General features: G+C 36.8%; 1 protein-coding gene across 1 annotated transcript; it reads right to left on the bottom strand.

The window, feature by feature from the left end:
- On the bottom strand, nt 1-27,693 carry INTS12 (integrator complex subunit 12). The gene is made up of 7 exons (XM_024574950.3): nt 27,571-27,693; nt 16,760-16,924; nt 12,914-13,066; nt 8,909-9,096; nt 6,867-7,026; nt 3,447-3,593; nt 1-690 (listed from the first exon to the last, which is right to left on the bottom strand). Exons 2-7 carry the CDS (start codon nt 16,913-16,915, stop codon nt 106-108), a joined length of 1,389 nt encoding a protein of 462 aa, XP_024430718.1. The 5' UTR covers nt 16,916-16,924; nt 27,571-27,693; the 3' UTR covers nt 1-105.
- Between the last annotated feature and the right edge of the window lie 15 nt (nt 27,694-27,708).

Here is a 27,708-nt window from a genome sequence, read left to right on the forward strand (position 1 = left end):
TTTCATTATGAAGATTTTTATTAAATTATAGTATATTACAATTTATGTCCTATAATAAGATTTTAATCTTTAGGGTAATGTGCCGTTAAAACCTACTCAACCACATCACTTCTTGAGTTTCTTTTGGGCAGCTTTCTTCTTGACCATCTGTAATCGCTTCATGGCATTGAGCTGTGATTCTTGTGAGGTGGGACCTTTAAGGGATGCCGAGGAAGAGCTGCTCGATTCTGAGGCGGTTTTGCTGGTGGTGCTTCCACTAGGCCCAGACGCCCCACTGTTCCCATTTCCACTCAGTTGGCTGCTGCTTCCTGGAACTAAGCTACTCGGACTAGGGAGACCTACCTTGCTAACATTGTCACAACTGACTGAGCGACTAAGGCCAGTTTTGCCCAAAGTCAGAGGTGGGGGTGGTTTCAACGGTACAGTGGGTGAGGTGTTGTTACCAGCGCCTAATTTGGAACCTATTCCACCTTTGGATGATGTTGCCAGGCCAGTCAAACCCACGGGCTTCTGGTTAGCGGATGAGGCAGCAGGTTTCCCACTATTGTTTTGGGTTGCAGAACTTAATTTTGCTGTGGATGGACCAGCAGAAGTAGTTTTGGCAGCAAAAGCTGCCCACGCAGTCAGTCCACTAGTGACTGAAGAGGAAACACTGGTACTAGAAGAATTTCCTGAAATAACCGGGGATGTCTAAAAAATTAAAAAGAAGATATACATATTACATTAAAGCCAAATATAATTAACACCTAAAGTAATATTCTGAAATATGTAACAAGTTTAATTGCTGGACTTTTTATACAAAAGTAATGACTTGGGAAATTTAAATCACACCACCAAAATTAAATTCTTATAAAACTGATCTAAAAAAAACACAACAAAACTTATCCATAGCTAATGGGATCTACCATTTCCAAAGCAGAAATTTGGGAGTGCCATGTTCTTGTTCCACTGATATATTTCCTTTTTGAGAATTGCTTTTAGATTCACTTTTAAGCCATATCAGAAAATCAGATTTAATGCTTTAACTTGTTTTCACCCAAAAAGGTATTATCTAGCTCAGTAAAAACATCTAATTCTTTGGACTTTGTTCCAAATGACTCATGGATAATTTCAAAAACAGAATCTACTCTTGCAAATAGTTACTGTACTGTAAAATACATATAGATATGCAATGTTAACTACTTGGAATTATACAACTTTGGTGATACATTAAAAAGGCCTCATGACTTTATTTTCACTATTTGTCCATGTTTCTGCTGAAACTACCACATGAGGTATGTATCCCTGCTTTTGTATAAAGGATTTTTATCAACAGCTTTATAAGCTATACAATGACATTTTGGGAAGGTCTGACTCACTCCTCGTTGTATTTCATAAAGGTTAACACTTCAATTTCTCTAATTAACTTCCTCGACCAGTCGAAAGCTAACAGAGATACCAATGTCACTATATAAGTAACATGGCTCTTACACGAGTGCAGTAATTTTTCACCTTCATGTTCGGGCTGTTTAAATTAATCATGAACTGAACTTCTCACTGGCCCTCTTTCTACTGTCATATTCCTAAGAAGATTCACAAAAGTGTTAAATTTACACATAGGTAAAAAATAAAGCATTACAAATAGTATCTTACTTTAAAATATGGTAGTTATAATGTCTAAAGTATATCCAGTTTCCATAAAGTAGCCTTCAATACTGTCTGAATATAAACATTTTTAAGCAATGTGAAAAGTAATCAAAATAGAATGTTCTGAGATTTTTACTTTTTAAGAGGAGGAATCTAGATTTTTGCTCATATGTTCTGAAAGTGATAGGGTTTTTTACAATAATATCCTAAATAACTACTTATAAGTGTATCCAGAGAAGATAAACTACGTAAGTTGTAAGTTCCTACAGAAATGAATACAGGTAATGAGAAATTGTCAAAGACGCAAAAGGACACAGGTGTAGTAAACTTTCAATGTTCAGTCTGAATGATCTAATTTTTTTCTTTTCTCTTTTTGTTAAACATAAAACTGTCTGCCATATGGTTAAATCATCTTTCAGCAGACTTCGCAAAAGAAAACCCATCTGAAGTAATTAAAAAGACCAACACTGATGAAGTACGAATGAGAAAGCAGGTTCTGTGTGTATGGCATTTTATTTTAACGGCTGCTGTTACCAGTATTGCTTTTCAAACGAATGGCAGATGGCTTACAATACTATGAGGACACTCATGTAAAATAACACAAACAATGGATATCAAGTCATTCCTTACTGCTTCAATGTGTAAGTTCCTCAACTGTTTTTTAACTATATTTTCTTGTCCATTATCCTAGTTAGAATGCCATTGCTCTTTATATGACAACAATTTTTTATACAGTAAAAATGTATACACTTTTATCATAAACACGCCAAATCCTCGTAAGCAGAGCAAACATGACAGCAAGGCCTTAACTGATCTGCTGTAAAATATTGCATATTGGATTGCCTAAAAATAAACTCTGGTAGTAACAGGTTTGTATAATAATCTACCTAAAAGTGACTTAGCTATAGAATAAAGCAACTCTAGTTATTTTCAATGAATTATTATTTTATTCCAGTTCACCAAGTTTCTATGTTACAAATCAATAATAAATATCACTTGGATATCAACTCTTCCCAGTAAATTAAACCTTAAAAATGATCTACAAATAAAATTAATTAGTATCTTTCTCAGAGTACTTTGCATTTACATTCTTTATTATCACCCTAAGGTTCTTGATCTTTGTTACTTATCATCACTGAGAATTATACAGTCAACTTGAGAATTTTCTGGGGTCGACCTTTGAAAATTTGGGGCTAATGTTTTTTTCTTTCATCTTTGTTACTCTGCTTGAAATTAAATGTGTAACTCAGGAAAAACATTTGTTTTGTTATAAAGTTAGACTACAAAAATATTTTCTTCCATGACAAAATGCCAAGATATTATTGTAGTGTAAATTCAGGGTACAAACCTGTGAATGAGAAAAGTGCTACTCTCATTAAATACTCTGGCCCCTAAGTATAGAGGTAGGTACCACAGAAACTCACAGTAGCCAACAGGTAGGGAGAAAAAAGCTATGGGGTCAATCAGCACAAGTAATATGAAGAGCAACCGTTACCACTGAAGGCAGAGGTATTTCCAATTTAAATCAAAAACCTGGCAGAGGTGGCTGATACATAGAAATGGTGAAGAATGTCAACTTGCAATGCTCATGGACAGTTCCTAATTATGATAAAAGGAGAAATAGCACAGAGATTAAATAATTATATAAATGTTCTCTTTCTACCTAACGTTAATAGTAATGCAATCTTATTTTCCAACATACGGCCAATTAATATATAAAGTTCCTCGTTAATTTTTTTCAAGTTACTACTCGTTAGTCAACTAAATCAAAATAAAAATGAAATCTTAGATAATCTTAAATAAAAATAAATGTACTATACCTTGACTTCTGTTCTCTTAAATGCTAGAAAAGTTGTCTCTTGTTTGAGTTTACTTTCTGGTTTCTTAACCAATGGATCTTTGACAGCAGGAGCTACAGAAACAACTGTGGGGGCTGGTTTCTGTGGTGGTTTCTGAGTTTTTTGAGCCTGTAAAAATCAGTTATAAGATTAAATTAGCTACAAAATCTTATTTGAATGCACAAAAAAAGACAATAAAAAATCTATCACAGTACTACTCATTTAGTTGAAATATAGCTGAACTTTTAAAAAATATTGTGATCACACCAAAAGTATAGACTTAGAGGAATTATTTGTATTACCATGTTAATGTTTTTATATATTTTATTAGTTTCTGAACAGTAAAGATAATAAAATCTGTAGAAATCATACAGGTTAGCATGGATTAAATACTAATTTTAACAAGACAAACCTAATTGTTTTTTAAAAAAAGGAAAATCACAAACTATTTGTAACTGTAATGAAGTACATTTATTTTTTATTATGGATGGGCAAAGACTAGTTTTCTTCTTGGGGGTCAGGCATAAGTCTCTGAGTAACTGAGAGTAAGTTAAAGGGTAGTTTAGATCAATTATATGGTTTTAAATACAGACTGGGGGAAAAAACCTATTAGTGATAAATGATGAAGCTTTTTGACGTACTTCCACACTGTAGAACTAGGTACACTGAATTCTTAGAGAAAGTTCACAAATACAAATTTCTATGTTATCAAAGAGGATTTGCATTCATTGTTCCTTTACAAGTATATTCAGTTTTATTTTGACCAATAATTAATTTCTCCTGTTTCCTAACTACATACTTTTACCACCTGTTTCAAGTGTGGATTATGGGGATGAATTACAATTACATAATAGTTTAGCACAGTGTCTGGAATATGTTCAGTGCTGACAATAATAGTTATTACTTATTCATTGTAATTATTTACAAAGGATGAGGAATCTGGAAGAATCCGTTCATACCGAATCACAAAAGTGCTCCAAGCATTTCCATTTTCTTTGACAATCCTAATAAGGTCATTTAGGGAATTTATTAATAATTTGTTCCCATTTTTGGAGGTTTGAATGTGTTTTATCCTTGTTTGGACCTTCTTGTGGAATCTTCTTTTGCTATGGTTTCCTGTATTATTTATAATTTTGGTCCTTAACATCTTCATAAATTCCCATTTTTATATGACGTACTTTCCACACGAAAGTGCACCTACTTTCAAACATCGTTTATAAAGTAACATTCAGATCAAAAACATTATTAAGAATGCTGGAATATTATCTGTGGTAAAACATCTCTTACCAGCAGAAAAGGAAGGCCGTCTTACTCTCTATTGCAAAACCACGTTATGAGAATGCAGCCTTCAGAATAAATCAGAAATACAGGTTCTATAACCATGGCTTTCCATTTACACTTCTCTGCACCCACATCTACTATCCCCGGGGGTAGACTCTGAAGACCGACCTAACGTGCACACTTTAGCAGATGAAGATGCATCGCCATGAAGCCCAGAAAGGGCCTCCGCCTAAGAGAGCACCTTTAGATGTTCTGCTTTCTCTCTTCCACCCAGCCACCCTAGAAGCTGGGTAAGAAATACCCGGAAGTCTTTGCCCTTTGTTAGTAATGCTAGTTGAGGGAGTGAGGATGTTATCACTGACTCAGTGTTGCTCAACAAAGGCACTATAATTTTTCACTGGGTGACTGCCTCACACACTTAAGAGTGTGTGTAATTCTCCACCCAGGGCAACAACTGCCAGTAAAGCAGCAAGCACGAGCAGCACATATTTGTAAGTGCTGCTGAGGAGGTGTGTTATTACCTTAGACTGAGAACCACTGCAGTAAGCTGAGTGAGTCTCTACCTAGCGCTGAGGCAACACCCATTTCCTGGTGGAGAGAAAATTACCGAACTGAAGAATGACCTTTGCCCCTGGCTCAGACTATCACAGCATTCCTGCCTAGGACTTTCTGTAATAATGTGTACTACAGAGCCTGCCCTCGTTGGAGAAATTAGTGCAAGGAGGAAGAGGATATAAGTAGAGGCAACTGGGGGAAAACGGAGTGGAAAAGAGAACATTTTTAATTTTAGAGGTGTTAAAGTAACTGAAGGATACCTGGTCAGCTGCCAAAATTCACTCCAGAAAGAGAGTAAAAACTATAAATACAGATTTGGTGTAAAATAAGTAATGAAAAATGGGAGGGGGGACTTAGAAGAGAACAGCGCTTACTTTATTAAGAGACATTGAAATAAAATATAAAACTTTAAGGATAGATAAAGAAAGACAGATTACTGTCATCGATTAGTTATTTTGACTATTACCAAGTCTTAGTGACTACAGGTCAGTGCCCGGGAAGGCACTACACTGCACACCCATAATCATTGTGCTTGAAGTCCTGAAGGGTTACTTTAAACAATAAACTAACAAAAATCGGGCTGAGCAGAAATACCTGTACCTTGTCACAGAAATTTCCTATTAAAAAGAAAAGTATTCCTAGTACTGAAAATTTACTACTTTTCATAGGAATAAGTAAAACCATTTCTTATTTCTGATTTAACTGATTATAAAGTAAAATAGATGTCTTGATTTTTCACTCTTAACTAAGTACTTCTGACTTCAAAAAGATATAGTTGGTCAGAAAAATTTACGTAGAAATTCATTTAATTAACAGACATGAGAACTCTTATTAAGAGTCCCTAATCTAAGGCAGAAGACAAGGGATGGGAGAATTAAACAAGGCACCAAAGTAAGTAGCAACTTGATTTCTTTAAAAGGAAAATGATGAAGCTCATTTATCTACTTTTTAAATGAATAAAAGTTAGAAAACTATCCAATATAACAAATGAAATCATGTTTCAGGCTGACATTAAAGGCAGTTATGTTAGTGAGCTGTACACAAAGCAAGTACTTTGGGAAAGTGGGGTGAATGTTCCCTCCAAGGCAACGAGAAGGAAAGAGTAATGGAGAAATGCAGATGCAAAGCCAGAGATGCACATACAGACACTGCCCGTGTACACAACTGTAAGTTTGGTGGTTTGAGCTCACTCAGGAATATACATTTTCAATATTTTCCTATCAGACTCATCAAAAACTGGGACTTTGTTTCTCACCATTTCCCACAGCACATTATAGTATTTTTAAATCTTTAGAAACACAGTGAAATACTAGTAAAAATAATCATATTTTATGGGCCTTCAATTTGTTTATCTATATTAGAATATAGCTAAAAGCTGAATAAGCTAAAAGCTGAACAGAGAAAAATGCATATTATGTGGTCTGGTCTTTAAGCATATACATAAATCAAATATATACACTATATACACAAACAATTAAACAATCAACTTATATGATTTACTTTTTCAATATTGCAATAGTTCAAATTTTTATTTTGAAAAGCCATGTCAACAAAAATTATTCCTACCATTCTTTTCATTTGTCTGGTACAGCGGGCACAATACCACACAAGGCGAGGGTCATTCACCTCCTTGTCTGTCACTTGGGGCTTATGGCAGTCTTGGTGGTAGAGATTATGGCACTCTTGACATTCTACTAATTGATTACCAGATGCCACTGTCATTTGCCTAAGAAAATAAAACATTAAACACTGCACTTATTTGAATGAATGCAACAATTTAAAGCCATTTTAGGGTTGTTCTGGAAAGTCTGATATATTAAAGATGACTAAAAACCCCAGAAAACAAAAGAACAAAATAAAAACCCCCAAGATGTAGGCTATACAAACACTTCATTTCTTTTAAAAGTTATGCTCAATCACTAATAAATATATAAGGTGCCTCAGTAATAAAACTTGGCGATATTCTCCTTGTCTTTCTCTTGCAATATTTTTCTTCCTCCCAGGAGGTAAGTAGACTTTGGCTAGTCCTCTAATAGTCTCATAACATCTTCTTTGAACCTCTATTAAATTCCTTTATATTTGTTACCTGCACATTGATCTGTATTCCCCATTAATATATGAGTTGCCTAAAGGGGGAACCTGGACCTGGCATAAAGTGCCTAGCACATGCATAGCACTTTACACCTAGAAAGGGTGTTCAATACGTAAATGTTTTATCAATTGAATAGAAGGTAGCAAAATGTGTATCAAAAAAAGTATAAATTCCAATAGCACAAAAGCAATCATCAGAGCCTTAGACTATCAGAGTAAGTTTTCTGATGGAAGGTTACAGTACTAGTTCTCTCCCCACTACTACTTTAGCATTTATTTCTTTATTTAAAAATAATAACCTTCATGGCAGATAAAGGTTGAAGTAAATATATGTGAAAACAATGAAGCTCTAAAAAGTGATCCCATTCAGAAGTACATATAACATGGTTGGGTCTAAAGTTCACAAAAGTTGCCCTGACCGGTGTGGCTCAGCTAGTTGGGTGTTGTCCCGCAAAACAAGCAGTTGTTGGTTCGATTCCTGGTCAGGGCACATGCCTGGGTTGTGGGTTTGGTCCCCAGGTAGGGTGCATATGAGAGGCAACTGATCGATGTTTTTGTTTCATCTCCCTCTCTTTCTCCCTCTCTTCCCTGCTATCTAAAAATAAATAAAAGTTTTTAAAAAATCCCAATATCACTTAAAAATAAAAAAAATAGAGCACAAAACTTTATAGTTATTTACTCAGCCCCAATATTGTAGAATTTAACATTTTCATGCAGAAAACCATAACAAAGATGGCAATCTTTTCTGTTGTGCTAGGCAGTGAAAGCCATTAACAATTAAAAATATACCCCATGGCATGAAAAAGCTTAAAATCTAATCATTCTGATTTTTAAAAAATCTTAATTAGATTTATTAGGGTAACCTTGGTTGATAACATTATACAAGTTTCAGGTGTACAACCCAGAAATCCTTCTTCTGAGTGTCTACCAGAAAAATTTGAAAATGCTTATCCTGAAAGATATATGAACTGCTGTAGATATGCATAATTTATCTGTTTTTATACCTAAGTATCAATGTTTTAAAACAACACTCAGAGTAACCCACATGACCCATTTATTTCATTCCATTATCCTTAGGAAAAGATGTAATGATGTTTTAAGAAGTCGTATATAACAGTTTACTTTATAAGTACTACCAATCATTCAGGAGGTAGAAAAAGCAACACAGACTTCCTAGAAAAGAATGATGGAAATAACTTGAGTCTGCTGAACAGACTCTTTCTCACTAAAGAATAAAGCAATGATTGCTTTCTCTCTACAACCCAAGAATGCAGAAACTATTACTACAACATAACAGATTAAAGAGACCACAGTCAGGAAAAGAAAATGTTGAACAATTTTCAAGAAGTTAAATTGCTGTATGGGCAGTTCATAGGGAATAATCTACTTATCTCCTGCCCACCTACAAATAAAAAATAAATAAATAAAATAAAAAACAATAATTGGTCTTTTTTTTGTTGTTTAGTTGTTTGCTCTTTAGAAAGAAACAAAAGAATCCATGGCAAGGTACAACTTACCTACAAACAACACAGGCCAGTCCCATCTCCATGGCAAAATCATCAGCACTGGTCTCCTCAAAACTGGAAAGGTCGGCCATAGCTAAATCCTTGCTGGTTTGCACAGTAATGGGAGAGGACCGTGTTTCTGTTTTCTCCAATCTAGGTTTCTTTGGAATATCAACTCCTTCAGTGGTATCTGATTTCATCTATAAAAAGTACCCAATCAAAAGTAACATGTTATAATAAACTTGAAATAACAAAGGGATAAGACAGACAGAACTCAATGACCAAGTCCACTTGACAGCTGTTTTCACAAAGTTAAGGGCAGACATACACACTAAAGATATGTGTATTTATAACAAATTCATAATCAGTATGTTAAAAGAAACTGTCAAGGTTTTCCAAATAAATAAATCAGAACAGTTTAGTATGTATCTGTGTTTCTCTTTGTACTCCTTTAGCCATTAAAGAATTCTGGAAGTTCAATGAATTTACTTACACTGATCTTTTTTTCCCCTGTGATATGTTTTAATTTGAAAAGCCATAGCATTAACAAGGCTATTTTTATTGGCTATTTTTACTTTAAATATTTTAAATTATGAACTACTAAACTTAAAGAAAATGAAAGATAATCATATGATTGTATAAATAGATGCAGAAAAAGTATTTGACAAAATGCAGCACCCACTTACAATAAAAACTCTCGGCAAAGTGGAAATAGAGGGAACATGGCTCAACATCATGAAGGCCGTATGAGGCAAACCCACAGCTAACATCACAGTCAATGGGGAAAGACTAAAAGTGTGTTCCTTAAGATCAGGAACAAGACAGGATGTCCACTTTCACCGCTCGTATTAAACATAGTATTCAAAGTCCCAGCCACAGCAAGAAATAAAAGGCACCCAAAAGAAAGGAAGAAGTAAAACTGTCATTATTTGCAGATGACATGATATTATATAGAGAGAATCCCAAATCTTCCACCAAAAAACCCCACAAGAACTGATGAATAAATTCAGTGAAGTAGCAGGATGCAAAATAAATTTCCAGATATTGGTTGCATTTTTGTACACTGATAATGAACTATCAGAAAGGGAAACTAAGAAAACAATTCCATTCACAATTGCATTAAAAAAACCATACTAGGAATACATTTAACCAAGGATTTAAGACATGTACTCAAAAAATTTTAAGACACTGCAGAAAGAAACTGAAGAATACAAAAAAATTGAATATATACCAACTCATGGATGGCAAGAGTGAACACTGTTAAAATGTCCATATTACCCAAAGCCATCTACAGATTCAATTCAATTCATACCAAAACATCAATGGTGTATTTCACAGAACTAAAACAAATAATTCAAAAATTTATATGGAACCACAAAAAGACCCCAAACAGCCTCAGCAATCCTGAGAAATAAGAATGAAATTATAGGTATCACACTATCTGATATCAAACTATACTACAAGGCCATAGTAATCAAAACAGCATGGTACTGACATAAAAATAGACATAGGTAAATGAAACATAATAGGGAACCCAGCAATAAACCCATGCCTACATGATCAATTAACATTTGACAAAGGAAGCAAGAACATACAATGGGGTAAAGACAGTCTACTCATTAAATGGTGTAGGGAAAACTAGACAGATACATGCAAAAAAATTACACTAGACTACCTTCTTACAGCTTATACAAGAATAAACTCAAAATGGATTAAAGACTTAAGTGTAAGACTCATAACCATAAGATTCCTACAAGAAAATACAGGCAATAAAAAACTCAGACATTTCTATTAGTAATATATTTTTTTCTAATATATCTCCTTGGACAAGGGAAAAAGAAAAATAAGCAAATGGGATTACATCAAACTAAAAAGATGTTTGCACAGCAAAGGAAATCATTAATGAAAAGACAACTCACTGAATAGGACAACATATTTTCCGATGGCTGATGGGACATCTGATAAGGGATGAAATGGGCAAAGAACCTGAATAGACAGTTTTACAGAGAGGGCATAGAGATGGCCAAAGATATGTGAAAAGGTGGTCAATGTCAGTAATCATCAAAGTCATGCAAATTAAAACCACAATAGATATCACCTCACACCAGTCAGAATGTCAATCATAAGTAAATCAAAAAACAACAAGTGCTGGCAAGGATGTGGAGAAAAGGGAACCCTAGTGCACTGTTGGTGGGAATGCAGACTGGTGCAGCCACTGTGGAAAACAGTAGGGAAGTTTCCACCTACAATAAAAAATAGAACTGCCTTATGACCCAGCAACTCCACTTCTGGGTATATATCTGAAGAAACCCAAAACACTAATTCAAAGAATTATATGTTCACTGCAATGTTATTTACAATAGTCAAGGTATGGAAACAGCTCAGGTGCTCATCAATAGACAAGTGAATAAAAAAGCTATGGTACACATATACAATGGAATATTACTCAGCCATAAAAATGGCGTACCATTTGCAATAGCATGGATGGACCCAGAGGGTAGTATGCTCAGTGAAAGAAATCAGTCACAAATACTATATAATTTCACTTATATGTGGAATCTAACAAACAAAACAGAAACAGACTCATAAATACAGAGAACAGATTATGGCTGCCACATGGAGAGGGGTTGGTGGCTGAGTGAAAAAGGAGAAGGGATTAAGAAGTGCAGATTGGTAGTTAGAAAAGGTCAGGGGGATGTAAAATAGAGCATAGGAAATATAGTCAATAATACTGTAATAGCTATGTATGGTGCCAGGTGGGTACTGGAAATATTGGGGGGACCATCTCGTAAAGTATATGGTTGTCTAACCACTATGATGTACGACTGAAAATACTGTAAAATAATATTGACTGTAAACTGTAATTGAAAAAATAAAAATAAAATAAATATTTTGAAACAAGTAAATAATAAGCTATCTACCAGTTATCTAGACTTAATATATTGCCATATTTAGTTCAAAGCAAATTCTGTCTCCTGTCTTTAAGATATAAATGTTCTATCTGTCAGATCGGCAAAAATTACATAGTCTTGATTTTGGAAATCTTACACTTGATTGGTGAGAGTATAAATTTGGTATTGTCCATCCACTCTGGATAGCAATTTGCCTAGTAAAGTTGGAGATGTGCCTATTGCACCCTTTTACACAGGGATACATTCTACTGAAGCTACCACCACGTGTGCAGAGATAAGTATAAAATAGCTTACTGAAGCTTCTCTATAATAGAGAATAAGGAAAAATAAGCTAATTGCTCATTAGTTGAGGAGTCGATAAAGTGGTTTATTTATGAAATGGATATTATATGGCAGCTGAAATGTTCAGATTTACATGTATCAACATAGGAAAACTTCACACACACATATACACATATACATATAATATAGCATCTATATAAATTTAAAAGCACAGAAAACAATAAATACAGTTTATGAATAGCCACAATATTTAGAAAAAGTATGAAAACATATGGGACTCATATCCCACCTTAAAGGCAGGGGTTATTAAAAATTTTTTTTAACATACTCATTACTAAGTTCTAATATCTTAAAAATTAACAATGTGCAAATATCATTCGAAATAGACAATCCAAGAATTACTTACAGTCCTGTTAAGGTACATACCATTTTGCAACAAATTTCCCATTTAGTCATTTATGCTTTAGTTTTTATTCTTTCTTTCTCTCTTTATTTATTCCTTTATTCTTTTCTATCTTTTCTTGTCAGCTATTCCATCTAGAACATTTTAGTCATGGATTAAAGTTTATACTTGAAATTAGTACATGCTCTAGGGCTCAAGTATTTGCTGACAATGAGTTCAATAAATGGTCAAAAATATTTGTAAATTTTACTCATTTTTCAAAAAAAATTCAACATCTAAAATTACCAAAATATATTTACCTAGTGATTATTATGTACTTTTTACCACTATTATATAAAAGAAGTAACCACAAAACATTGTTTCTTGCCTATGATGGACTAATTTACTTCGTGTTTTTACTAGATTAAAACAAAATCTTACCTTATCAGCAGGTCTCTTTTCGGCTTCCTTCTTTACTTTTTCAGTTGTGAGAGCCTTCCCATTATTATTGCCAGAAGGAAGACTGGATGATGTTTTGGGCTCTTGCTTAATGGAAATAGTTTTTGTGCTTGCAATTTTGGGTGGCTCCACATCCTAAAAGGTGAAATAAAAGGATACCTGTAGCCCTGGCTGGTGTAGCTCAGTGGATTGAGCGTGGCCCTGCAAACCAAAGGGTCGCCAGTTGGACTCCAAGTCAGGGCACATGCCTGGGCTGCAGGCCAGGTCCCCAGTAGGGGGTGTGCGAGAGGCAACCACACATTTGATGTTTCTCTCCTTCTCTTTCTCCTTCCCTTCCCCTCTCTCTAAAAATAAATAAATAAAATATTTTAAAAAACCAAAGAATACCAGTAATTAAATATTTATACTATCTAACATATCATAAAGAAATATATCATAAATTTAAAGAATTTTCCGTTGAAAATTAAGACACCATGTTATGACTCACGTCCCTTCCTTTAAACAGCTTTATGGAGAAAAAACCTGACATATAAACTGTACCTATTTAAAGCATAAAGTTTAATAAATCATACCTGTGAAACCATCATTGTAACCAGTAGTATCATCCTCCAAAGTTTCCTTGTGGCCCTTTGTAATCATTCCTAGAGGTATACATACTAGAAAAACTATGTCCTCCCATCCTCAGACAACCACTGATCTGCTTTATGTAACTATGGATTAGTTTGTATCTCCTAGAAATTTATATAAATGGAATCATACAGCATGTACTCCTGTTCTTTTGTCTTCTTTCACTTGGCGTATTTATTTTGAGACTCATTCATCTTGTTGAGCATATCAACAACTCACACCTTACACTGCTGACCAGTAGTGCACTGAGTGGCTATACCCCAATTCGTTTATCCATTTACCTATTGATGGGCATTTGGGTTGTATGAAGTTAGGCACTATTACAAATAAGTTTTGAATGTTCATGTACAAGTCTTTTGTAGGCATGTACTTTCATTTCCCTAGAATAAATGTCTTGCAGTAGAATGGCCGAATCATATGGTAGGTGTAGGTTTTTAACTTTTTGAGAAACTGTCAAGCCACGTTCCACAATGGGACACATTTTACATTTCCACCAGGGGTACCTGAGGGCCACAGGTCCTTCACATCCTCACCACCACTTGGTAGGTATGCCTAATCTTTTTAATTTTAGACATTCCAATAGGTATTTACTAGTATATTATTGTGAATTTAATTTACATTCCCCAATGACTAATGATGTTGAGCATTTCAAGTGTTTATTTATACCATACACATATCTTGTTTGGTAAAGTGTTAACATTTTTGGCCCATTTTTAAAAATGGGGTTGTTTGTTTTATTATTAAGAGTTCATAGATTCTTGACACAAGTCCTTTATCAGATTCATGATTTGCAAATATTTTCTCCTAAGTCTGTGGCTTGTCTTTCACTGTGTTTTAAGCTTCTAATCCTTATTCTTACCTTATAGTTTTGCTGATTTATATACTTAGTATCTATTGTTATTAACAGTATAAAAAGCTTATGTATATAGTAGCTTCTTATAATTGTCATTCCCTTCCCCCAAAGGAGGGTATTTCCCTACTATTCTAAGTAAAACATTGGAATGTGGTTTTATGTATTATCACAGAAGAGTATTATCAAAGAAGAGGAAGAAATGAGAAATGGGCTTTAGACTTACTGGTAGCAGGGCTTGCTTTACTCTCGGGCTGATTGTCTAGACTGGGGGTGGAGAGCTAAAGCCTGCAGGATAAATCGGGCCTACGCCTATTTTCATAAATAGAGTTGTATCAGAGCACAGCAACACTCACCCCTGCGGGTATTACCTAGCCGCCTTCACGCAACCATGGCAGGATTAGACAGTTGTGACAAAGACCAACTGGCCCACAAAACCTAAACTACTGACTATTTGACTCTTTTCAGAAAGTTTGTTGATGATTCATGTAAGACCTAAAAAAATGTCTTTTTATGCAGATTGTTAATAATGATAACAATTATTTATTAATATAATAATCTGTATTATTAACAGTATTAAAAATGTTAATAATGCAGATTAAACCTAAAAGTGTATTGTGTCTGCAACATAAGAAATTGAAGACACAGTCTTGCAGTATTTAAAAACTATTATCTAATTCAACAAAGAAGATGCTCAGGTCATCAACGGATGAGTTAAGTTCTAACTTCATTATTTCACATTTGACTTACTCATTGATGTACATGAAAATATTAACCAATTTTTATGTTGGAAGTACACTCAAAGAGCCAGCTGTTGGTGTTTACAAGCAGACTATTTTTATGAATGCTGAAGTTCGAAAAACTCTGGTATAAATCATTCTCACACAATTCTAGAGACAGAAATGTTCAGCTGAAGGCTAAAATTAAATGAACCTGTGCTTTTTAAATGCTTCCCCCCACCCCTGAGTATTTTCTCTAAATGAGCACGAGAAATAACTTCCACTTAGAAACCTAAGGGCAGCAGGCTTTTTAATAACAACAATTTTTTCCTGCACTTTAATAGATAAAACTTCCTTTCACTTTAGAATCTCAAAATACTGCTTCTCTAGTAATAATAGCTTTTTCCTATTTGGAAAATACCAATACTTAGAGCAGAATGATCTTGGCAGTGTGTTTTGTAGAGTGGTATTAACTTGGGTGGCTTGAACTCACTGAATCCACCAGAATGAGGATGGCAGAAAATTGAGGTCACAATAAAAAGTCTTGAAAGTACCAGGGCTAATGTTAAGAGAAGGCTGTTTACTTGGGTCCTGAGCCTGACACTTGGCCCTGTCTTGAGTTTGCGATTCTGGATCAGACTGGGTGGTCATTTAGTTTTTTCCTGTCTTTTTCAGTTTGGTACCTAGGTTCACAGACCCGGGTGATTGGGAGTTTCAGGGCTAGAGGTTTAGAAAGGTGTAAAAGAACGTCTTAGAAGGTCTTAGAGAATGTAATATGAACTATCATTCACTAAGAGCCTATTGTGTACCTCATAGATACGACACTAGGTGACTTACATACTTTATCTCTTTTATTTTCACAACTTCGCATGGTAGTTATTATCCCCAGTTTACTAATAAAGAAAAGAAGGTTAAAGAAATGAAGCTACTATGCACATTCGTTTCCTTATTGTAAAATGAGGGAAATAATTAATACCTGTCTCAAAGGGCAGTTATCGCAATTAAACTTATACACATGCACCACTCAGAAAAGTACCTGGAACAGACAAAATGTTCAGGATGTGTTGTCTACTACCACACAACTAGTAAGAGGGGAGCTGGGATTTAAAACAGGTGTGTCTGGTTCCAAAATGTCTAGTTTTTTCATAAAAAGGTGCTTGGTCACTTTGTTATTATCAGGATTAGAGCTATCTTATAGTTCATCTATGCCTCCTTTTCCCCTTACATTTCCCTATACATATTCAATTCACTTCCCTGCAAAATCCCTGAACTTCTACTTCATGATTTCCCCCCTAAAACATTAAAAGATAATTAGAAGGTACAATTTCATTCAGCAGCTTAAAAAAAACATAATGTGATAATAAAGAATTTGAAATTAAAATGTATTATAAACAGGTGGGTTTTCATACATGTAAAGTAGTAGAATAGCATATCCCTATGCCCAGCTTTCTTTTCTACGTATAGTTCTCTAAAAGCTTGAAGGAAGAAAACAAAATTAAAGAATATAGTTCCTGCACGCCGCAGCAAAGACTATTTTGGCAGAGAGATTGTTTTTAAGATGGTCTAAATGCTAACACTGTACTACTACGGAGCTTACAGTACTCCCTCTAAGCTTTTTATTCACTTAGGTACCTTTTGAGATGGACGGTAACTTGAATCAATGCCCCGAGCCAAAGATTCATCCAGTAATGCTTTTAGCTTTTCAGCAGAATCCTTACTCTTTGAATGTAAGAAGCCTAGTGCTTTCAAAAAAATGGGATCCAGTTCCAAGTTCACAGCCGCAGCCATTGCAAATACCTGAAAGAAAAAAAGAGGAGGGTAATCTAGAGATTTGTAAATTATACATCTATAATTTATTTTGGTTATAATAAGTAATGTTGTGCACATGATACAAAATTTAAAATATCCAAATGGTTATTACATATAGAAGTAAATTTCCTTCTGAACACTGACTGGCATATCCAGTTCTTTTCCCTTGAAGCAAGAGTGTTACCAGTTTTCTGTGTATCCATACCCAGTTTTAAATTCAGATAAGCTCCTCCCTGCCACAAAGACCCTCCCTAACTCCATTTTAAAATACATGCTTACGTATATGCAAACACTCCACCACCCCTGGGGAGAATAGCTAAAGGTCAATGACCACCACCACCTACAACCCAAATTAAGAGCCAGTGAGGAAAAAGGTATCTAAATTTGTGAAAATAGATACTAAGAAAAATGTTAAGGTATGATTTTCATTCACTTTTAAGATCTAGTGATACTTAGCCATAAGTGCCATTTTGTTAAAATACAATGTTGCTGATTAGTTTTCTAAAAAAATTAAAGCATTATTCTTTAAATCCTTTTCTGGTGTTATTAAAATATCTTACTTGGACTAAGTAACTAGCCTTCCTTTAGCATACAATGTTACTATCCTAACATTGTTCTGTAAACAGAACATCTTCCTGACTTGAGCTTGCCATTTACAAGTTGATTTCATAAATTAGAGATGGTTTTTTTCCTATTCTTTAGCATTGTTAGTTAATAAAACACATAAATTTGGGGGGGCATTCTAGACTAAAACGGCCTGACATTTTACATATATATTAAAATAAAATACACACTTACAGTTCAGTACACATGAACCTGATGTGTTCAGATCAAGTTTACTTTATATCAAAATGCCTTTTCAAACCTTATTTCCATAACGGGGGGGGGGGGAGATTTAGTGTGGGGGGAGGGCATCACAGGAGGGCAATGGTTAGAGGACGCAGTAAGTGATGACCTATAAAAGGGCACTGCTGCAGCTTTCGCCCCAGCTCTCTGTCTCCTCATTTCTCGTCTCCCATCTTGAATGCCTCAAAATCATACTAATGATAATCTTATTGAATCACATTTAGATTGTGGTATCTCATGCCTTAACCTATTTTTTTTAAAGATTGTATTTATTTATATCTACAGAGTGGGGAAGGCAGGGAGAAAGAGAAGGAGAGAAACATCAATGTGTAGTTGCCTCTTACACATCCCTAAATGGGGACCTGGCCTGCAACCCAGGCATGTGCCCTGACTGGAAATTGAAATGACCACCCTTTTGTTTGCAGGCGGCACTCAATCCACTGATTGCCTTAACCTATTTTTAAAAAGCAGGGATTCTAAGGGATGGTGTCATATCTACCTAAAATAAATAAAGAAATAAATTATATACATGTAATTCATTTACATATTTATATATAAATGTAAAATGTATACATGTGTATATATACATATACACACACATACATACACACATACACACATCCCTTAGTGCTTATTATAATGTTCTGTGGCCTAAGGAGCTAAAATAAAGTAGAGAAATGCATTAAAGACTTATGAAATTCCAAAACATTAAAAGAGTTTTGTTTTCCACTAATACCAGTGCTATCCTGTGGTTCTACTTCTGGTTGTCACTTTTTCAAATATTTCTCCAGGCAAGGAATTATTAAAATAAAAATGTATACTTGGTATTCAATCCTTTGATCAATATTCTATGGCTTGAAATATTCTTCTTTCAGGTTAATATAATAATAATGCAACACACTTGAACTGCTAGAGTTAAGGATTTGTCAGCAATTGCACAGTAATCTCTCATTTTCAGAGGTTTATAAAGCCATTAAAACTTATTGTAGGTTGAATCTTGGCATATGAGAGCTTAGCCTGAAAATGGATTTTATTTGTTCCTTCTCCATCTACTTCCCCCCTAAGCCCTCTCTAACTTTGACACAACACACACACACACACACACACACACACAAGGCTGTTTTTAAGTTTCCAAGAAGGTATTGGATATCTATCTAATAGCCTCAAAATAGTTGTTAAATTCTGTGCTCTACTAAAATATATGAATCACCTATGAGAAGAAAAATAACCTACCTTGGTTATATTAATAAGAATGTAACAAAAATTGAGAAGCAACCTTGGTCATTCCTTAAGAATGTACTAATACATACATCGTCTATATATAATAATAGGTACAGGAATGTTACTTTCATTTGCTTAAAGATTTTATTTACTTATTTTTTTAGAGCGGGAGAAAGAGAGAAAAACATCCATGTTTGGTTGCCTCTCGCATGCCCCCTACTGGGGACCTGGCCACAACCCAGGCATGTGCCCTAGACTGGGAATTGAACTGGTGACCCTTTGGTTCACAGGCTAGCACTCAATACACTGAGCCACACCAGCCAGGGCAGAAACGTTACTTTTAAATTCATTCAGGGAGCTGGTCACCATATATATTCTGAGGAGAAAACAGCTCTTCATTAAAATGTCCATAATAAAAAAGGTAAAATTGCTTCTCTTCCTGAGTACACAAGGAAAACACAGCCTAGTCTTTCTATTGACCTAGCTTTTTATAGCTAAGGAGCATAGTAGTTTACTTATCCAGAACAATATTTTATGAGATACTGACCAAAGGGTTGATACTTAGACGATTCCTTATAATATATTAGAAAAACCAGTACTTGAAATTCTATGCTAAAAAGCAGAAGCAATGTACTGTTATGCATTTGCATAATCAGAGATTAAAGGTTTACAATATAGACTAGCACGAGAGTCAGCAACTCCATTACAAGACTATGGAAGTCATGTCATCAATACCAACATCCAACTGGAACCCTGGGGTCAGCTCTTTCTGTTTCTACAATCACAAAACCAACCAGGCTTTGTACCCCAGCCCTAAATTACTAACACATCCCTCTAGCCCAGTGGTCTCCACAGTGGAATACAAGGAGAAAAATATTAGATTTTCCTTTTATTTTTTATTGAAAATAAACTATTAATATACAGTTATAGTAGCTTATGCATGCAGTTGATAAATACTCATACATGAAAGTGTGTTCGAAGTTTTTTTTTAATCAATGATGAGAAAGTTTGGAGGCAACTGCTTCAGCGTACCTAGCATATTTTGGTTTCCCCATTCCTATACACATACGTACATCCATATCTATATATCTCTATCTATACCTGTCTATGCAACATGGCTGCCTTAACATACGAACTACCTCCCCTTGCAAACCCCTCCAGCACTCTCATTCAGCTCAGCCCTTCTCCCTCTCCACATTCACTTCAGTGCTAGTTGGTCATCATCTTCTAGACCCTATTCATCACCAACATATATTTTTCCACTTTTATCCCAAGCACTCCTTTTATCTGTTTACCTCTAACTACTCCCCCCGCCCCACCTCCAATCGCCTCTCCCTCAACTACTGTTCCTTTGACTTATTTCTACTCAAAGAGTAAAAGGACTACAATTACCTCACTCTACATTGCTGCTTTGGGAAAAATACTCCATGACCACCATTTTTCTACATCTTCCTTTGAAATCCACTCCTGCATCTTTACTGTGGCTAACATATAAAATATTTGCACCAAGCTCATCTTCCTTTCCCCACTGCCATCACCTCCAGTGATTTTGGCGTCTATGCTGACATCTTTAACTTCCTCCACTCAGTTTAGATCTTCAACACCAAGGAGCGTCCTCTTCAGACAAAAAACCCTGACACTTGCCACAACTATTCTCCCCTTTGGCTATAATCAACTCTCATTTTGACTACAGTCTCCATCACTCCATCTCTCCAATGCTTTCACTCAGGAACCTTTTCAGGGTGTCGAGCCAATCTTTCTTTCTTTTTTCATTTCTTTACTCCCTTCCACCTATATTTTGAATTTATAGAGGCTCCCAATTTCCTGCTCCTCCTGCTTTCTCCTTCTTGGCTCAACTTCTTTCCCTCATCAAACAGAAAACAGTAGTCAGACCTAAAATAAAACACTCGTGGTTATGTGTTTTATCTTATTTATGTATTTTGTCAGTTAACTGATTTTATCAGCCTGGCTCCTACACACAGCTGAGTTTTTCTGCTTCAGGAAAGACAGGCTCTTGAGTCAGGGTAACTTATGGAGCCTTGGGCAACTTAGAGAACTCTGAGCCTCAATCTAACCATCTGTGAAACCAGAACAATTAAACTGCCTTGCATAGAAATGACAGTCAACTGAGATTGGGGAGGAAAGCATTTTGGGAACTATCCTCTCCATTTCCTATTGCCTTCCCTGGTTTCTATTACTTCTCTCCTTTGTTACTGGCAAATGAACATGCAGTGAAAGAAATTTATTTTCTTTTTACTGAAGTCCTAAAGAGGTCAGCAACTGTCGTGTAAGTCTGTCAATTTATCTCCTTTATTATCTCCAAAAATATTTTTTCTGGAGTTACACCAAACCATGTTACTTCTGTACAATTCCTTTCCTGCATATTCCAAAACTTACAATGAAAATGGCCTAGGAAAGAACCGTATCATTTCAGAAAACAAAGTTGGGGTGGGGAGAGTATGTATAGATAGAGATAGATAACTAAAATAAACTTAATGCTATAAATGTAGGTTTAATTTAAAATCTACGTATTACTTTTTAAAAAGTCATAAAATTACTATCACACCCTGGCCGGGTAGCTCAGTCAGAGCACTATCCTGATTCGCCAATGCTGTGGGTTCAGTCTCTCTCTCCCCCCTTCTTTTCTCTAAAATCAATCAGTAAAAAACATTAATAGTTACCACTTTAAAAACATTCCAATATCTAGCAAAGTGGTAGAAGCGGAGTAGATGGGAGTAAATTCTTAGCTCATGCTAGGAACTGTCTATGGCAAATGCATACAAGTAACACAGAACTTCCCTCTAGTGAACAATGACCTTTTTTCTCCATCCCTTTTTTCCTTCCTGACCTGTAGTATGCCATTTTACTTCCTATCAAGCTTACATCCCATGGTTCAGCCTTTCATAGACCCTTCTAGTACTCTAAGCACCCTTGTCCCATAGCCCTACAGTGTCACATACTTTATAGCCTGTCATTAATACCTTCTCCCTGGCTGCCACCAAACTCTAAGTGCAGCTGAGAATAGAACACTCAGTCTGCACCTTCTGAGTTCCCAGTATCAGCTAGGTACTCGGTACAGTTTAGCAATCCGATCATGCTTCTTGGGTCAACTCACTTCCCCACTTTCTGGAAAGACCAGTTATATTTCTCCCTTTTCTTTGAAACTGCTTGTCTCAGTAGATGGCCTCACCTAATTCACAGAGAAAATAGAAGCTGTCAGAGATGAATTCAATCAATCTCCTGCTACCACATCTACAAACTTACCTGCAACCATCCTTTCCTCTTTCCCAACTGATAAATAAGGAGGTGGCTCTCCATGTAATGAATGCCACATGCACCTGGATCTATCTCTCCTTACCCCGCACTAACCTTGAGCTGTGGATCACTTACTGTCTTCTCGCCCCCACCCTCACAGTCAGCCTCCTTCTTTATACTGGCATCCTTTCATTGACATTTAAGTATAGTCAGGCCTCTTCTATTCCACCTTCTTCATTTCACAGCAAAACATCCTAAGGAAGTCAACTACATTTTATACTCTTTCTCTTTATTTCTTCTACTTATGCTGCATTTTGTGCAATTTGGCAATTTGGCAATTTGGCCTTTATCCCATCATTCCATGAAAACACTCTCACCAAAGTATTCAGAACCTAAGTTTGATAAATATAATAAATACTGTTTTTTCTTCCTTGTTTTTCAGTCTTCTTTGTAGCGTCCTCCTATTTCACTTAAACAAAAATAAGTTCTTCAAGGTTGGGTTCTGGATCTTTTCTCCTCTCATTCTAAACCTTTTTCTCAAAATGTATCCTCTGGATCGGCAGCACAGGCTAGGAACCTGTTAGAAATGCAAACTCTTCGTCTCCACCACTGGACCTACTGAAGAAAAAATTCTGGGAGTGGGGCCCAGAAATCTGCATTAAACCTTCCAGACATTCTAATCTAAAGTTTGAGAATACTGCTTTAGACAGCTTGATCTACACCCTTTCCCAGAGATTATAAGTCTATCTCTCCAACCCATGTGTCTCTGGCAAAATTTAATTGTCAGTTCGATTTGGATATGTCACTGGTACCTCCTACTCAACATAACTAACAGAGCCACTCAAAAGCTCTTGTCTTGTTTCCCAACCAGTTCTTCCTCTAATATTCCTTTCTCAGCTGATAGCTACCATACTCCAGCCAGAAACCTGAGAATCATTTTTAACTACTCCTACTTCTTCAACCCTCCAACCCCATTCAATCACCAAACATCTTAAATTCATCCACCTTTTTCAACCCTTACTATTGGCACCCCTAGACTAAGCTACCATCCTCCATATATTGTAAGGCCCACAGCAATAACTTAACCAGTCTCCCCACAACCACTCTTGTCACCCCAAAATCTTCTCACGTTGCTCACTTGCTTAAAATGCTCCTTAAAATTCTCACTGTCCAAAGGTTAAAGAATAAGATTCTTAACAAGGTCTCCAATGCCCTAAATGATCTGGACGTGTAAAGCAGTTATGACAGTGCCTGGCACAGAGTACATGCTCATTATATGATGCCTAGTATCTCAAGCTATCCCCTGCCTCTCTGTTGTACCCACATGACTTATTTTACATCCTTCAACACATCTTTTTTACCTCAGCACGTTAGGAGAGTGACCCATCCCCCATCTTATTCATCCTTCAAGTGTCATTTTCTGCACATATTCTAACCGGTCCCAAAACACCCTGTAGTTATTTGTAATAGTTACCACACTGTCAATTATGTAAACAGTGTTTGTCATTCTCACTAGAAGGTAAATTCCATGAGGGTCAGCGCTAGACTGGTCTTACCTGCTGCTGTAACCACATGTCTAGCAGAGCGCCTGACAGATCACGGGTACTCAGTAAATGCTGGCCACGTTAACACATGTTATCTACTTCCATTTTCAAACTATCTCCTCCTTGAGTTCTATTCTATTCAGCTTTCCTGGTTTTCCTCTTCTATTTCTGACTAGTCATTGTCTGGCTCATCTCCTCATCCCTGTTGTTCTTCGTATTGCCCGAGTACCTCTCCTAGTCCATTTTCATTAGTTCTTGTACCAATTTCTTCCTTGGTAATCTTACACACAGGAGTGGGCAAGAGTAGGTTTATACTCGTTTGTATAGAAAAAGACAGGCAGGTTATAATTATTACAAGAGCTTTATTAACTCTGTGTTTCATGTACTCACAACTATAAACCTACTTAGTCTACACTTGTATATCATGTTTTCAACTATCATCTCTAGGCAGATGACTCAGTAAGTCATTCCCCATAATGCAGGAGCCATCTTTCTCAGGCAGAACACTCCCCTCCAAGTGGCATCAGCCTAAAGGGAAGCGATAGCCCCACCATGTGGACGTTAAGCCTGGCTGATGAATACAGCACGAGGCTATATTATTGATTAAATTTAACAACTAAGGCAGATCTCTGGGAGCTCTGAGACTTTAGTTGACCCTCCCTGGGCCAAGTATTGGTAAAAGCCAGCATTGTTGGGCAGCCTGATTCTTTCTGCATGCAAACAGGCCCAGAAGAGGGAGTTACATGCTGTTCATTGCTGACAGCTATAAGCAGGCTGCCTAGGGCCAGTCACAGGCACTGGCTAACACAGGTTTGTACCAGAGTCTTTGCAGATCTACCTTGTAATACATAGAAACAAATATAAAGAAGCAGCCAAAATGGGAGGACGAAGAAACAGGCCCCAAATGAAAGAACAATAGAATTCTCCAGAAGAACTAGATGAAATGGAGGCAAGCAATTTATCAGATAGAGAGTTTAGAGTAATCACTATAGGAATACTCAACAGCATGAAAAAAGGCATAAAAACCACAAAAAAGGACCAGTCAGAAATAAAGAATGCAATTTCTGAAATAAATAATATGCTGGAAGGAATAAACAGTAGGTTAGAAAAATTAGAAGATCAAATCATTGATTTGGAAGACAAGGCAGAAAAAACACCAAGGCACAGCAGCAAAAAGAAAAAGGAATTTCAGAAAAGGAGAGCTTAATAAACATTTTGGACATCATGAAGCATAACAACATCTGCATCATGGGAATACCAGAAGGAGAAGAAAGTGACCAAGGGATCAAGAGCCTATTTGAAGAAATAATGACTGAAAACTTGCATAATCTGGTAAAGGAAAACACACACAAATCCAGGAAGCTCAGGCGGTTCCAAGCCAGTCAGGCCCAAAGAGGCCTGTACTGAGACACATCCAAATTAAAATGACAAGCCTTAAAGACAAAGAGAGAATCCTAATTGCCACAGTAGAAAAACAGGTAGTTACCTACAAGGGAGCTCTAGTTAGACAATCATCTGGTTTCTTAACGGAAACAATTCAGGGCAGAAAGGAGTGGCGTGAAACATTCAGGTGATAAAAAGCAAGAACCTACAACCAATGTTACTTTACCCAGCTAGAGTATCATTTAAAATCAAAGGAGAAATAAGGAGCTTCTCCAACAAGAAAAAGCTAAAGGAGTTTGTTTGTTAGCACCATACCAGTATTGCAACAAATGTTAAAGGGCTTGCTTCAAGAAGAAGAGAAAGAAAAAAAAGCAGAGGAAAATAATCTAACAATAAAATGGCACTAAATATGTATCTATCAATAATCACCTTAAATGTAAATGGCTTAAATGCTACAGCCCAAAGACATGTGATACCTGAATGGGTAAGAAAACGACCCACATATATGTTGCCCCCAAGAGACCCCACCTCAGATCTGAAGATACAGACTAAAAGTAAAGGGACAAAAAAAAGATATTTCATGCAAATGGAAAGGGGGTAAAAAGCTGGGGCAGCAATACTTATTTATATTTGACAAAATAGACTTTAAAACCAAGGCAATAGTAAGAGACAAAGAAGGGCAGTACATAATGATAAAGGGGACAATCCAACAAGAGGATATAACCCTTATACACATTTACACACCCAACATGGGAGTACCTATACAAGTGAAGCAAATCTTGATAAAAATAAAGGAAGAGATAGACAGAAATACAGTCATAGTCGGGGATTTTAACACCCTATTGATTTCAGTGGATAGATTTTCTGGACAGAAAATCAACAAGGAGACAGCGGCCTTAAATAACTCACTCAATCAAATGGATTTAACTGGTATCTTCAGAACATTTCTCCCCAAAGGAGCAAAATATACATACTTTTCAAGTGCACATGGAATGTTTTCTAGCATATACCATTTGTTAGGACACATTTAAGAAGAATGAACTTAGCCCTGGCTGGTGTGGTTCAGTGGACTGAGCACAGACCTGTGAACCAAAAGGTTGCCGGTTCAGTCCCCAGTAAGGGCACATGCCTGGGTTGCTGACCAGGTCTGCTGTTGGGGGCACGCGAGAAGCAACTGATTGATGTTTCTCTCCCTTTCTCCCCCCTTCCCCTCTCTCTAAAAATAAATAAATAAAATATTTTTTAAAAAGAAACTCAAACCTACTATCACCCCCTCCCCCTCCCCCCAAACCCCTAAACATCAAAAAAAGCAAACGTGAAACAAAAACACCCTTTACACTACTGGGTACTTGTATAATGTTCTATCTGCAATACTCTCTTCCCAGCCCTTCCTCAGGCTTAAATTCATTAACCCACTGGACTGTAAACTCCATGAGAGCTGGGACTTTTTTTTATTCACGGTTATAACTGTACCTAGTGCGTGGAACTTGACAAGCATTCAAATATATGTATTGAATGAACTAGGTTTTTGCTGGAATAACACTTACTAGGGGTTCTGTGATCTCTCTGATCTAAAGTGGGTCTGCATATATAAACACATGTTTTCCCCTAGATCTCGTTCCCAACCCTACATGCAAAAAAAAAAAAAAAAAAAAAAAAAAGGTCCGAAGTTGTTCACCTGCACGTCCACGACAGGAAGGAAACTGAACCTATTCAAGCGCAGTGCAACACTGGGATTGCCATCTCACAGCGGCTCTAGAAAATTTTGCCCTTCATGTCTTTGCAAGACCGTGCAACCCTTTCTAATAAACATCCTTGTAAAGGATGCTTTACAGGATTTTTACAGGATTCCTCCACTGAGTTCCTGGCCCTGGGTTATACTGATATCTTAGGGACACGTCTACAGACGCAGAAGGCCCCCGATTTCAAACCAACCAAGTGACAGAGAACCTGAAAAGCGACAGCAGTCACTCAACAGGAATGTCTCTTCTTTTCTCAAAGCATCGCACACCAAAGGCCTAGCACGGGGGAAGGTCCTTGAAAGGGAGCCCGAGAGAAGATCAGACACACGCGGAAACAGCGAGCAGTACAGAGAAGTCGCCAAAACCTTGTGAGGAAGGTCCGAGACAGCCTTCCCAGGACTCAGCCCTTGGGCCCGTGTCCTCCGCCCGCGCGCCTGAGCCCACACCCCCTCGCAGGAAGCCGAGCCCTCATTGAAAGGGGAGAGCGGCCAGCCTGGGACACGCGACCGCCCTTAAGTTAGGTTTCCTCACAAGAAGCGGGGAAACTAAGACCCCTCACGCAACTACTCTCCCACCTCCTCCCTCGCGGAGGTCTCGAGCCTCCCAGCGGCGGCAGGGAGGGGGGTCGCTCGTCACAACTCACCGCTCCGCCCCGCTACTCCGTCCTTTCCCGGTAGCCCCTTCCGAACTGGTCCCGGTACCACCGCCTCTGAGAGCGCGGAACGAAAGTGGTCGCAGCACAGTACAGGGGAAACGTTTTCGTTGTTACACGGTAGGAAGT

Source organism: Desmodus rotundus, chromosome 4 (assembly GCF_022682495.2).
Source record: "Desmodus rotundus isolate HL8 chromosome 4, HLdesRot8A.1, whole genome shotgun sequence".
NCBI lineage: Eukaryota > Metazoa > Chordata > Mammalia > Chiroptera > Phyllostomidae > Desmodus > Desmodus rotundus.

Excerpts from the sequence above, each read along its gene's own strand:
- INTS12 (XM_024574950.3), bottom strand. The coding sequence starts at position 16,915 with ATGGCTGCGGCTGTGAACTTGGAACTGGATCCCATTTTTTTGAAAGCA. Across the intron at positions 9,097-12,913 it reads AAAAGAGACCTGCTGATAAG|ATGAAATCAGATACCACTGA; the intron begins GTAAGATTTTGT and ends TACTTTTTATAG. Across the intron at positions 7,027-8,908 it reads CTGGCCTGTGTTGTTTGTAG|GCAAATGACAGTGGCATCTG; the intron begins GTAAGTTGTACC and ends TTATTTTCTTAG.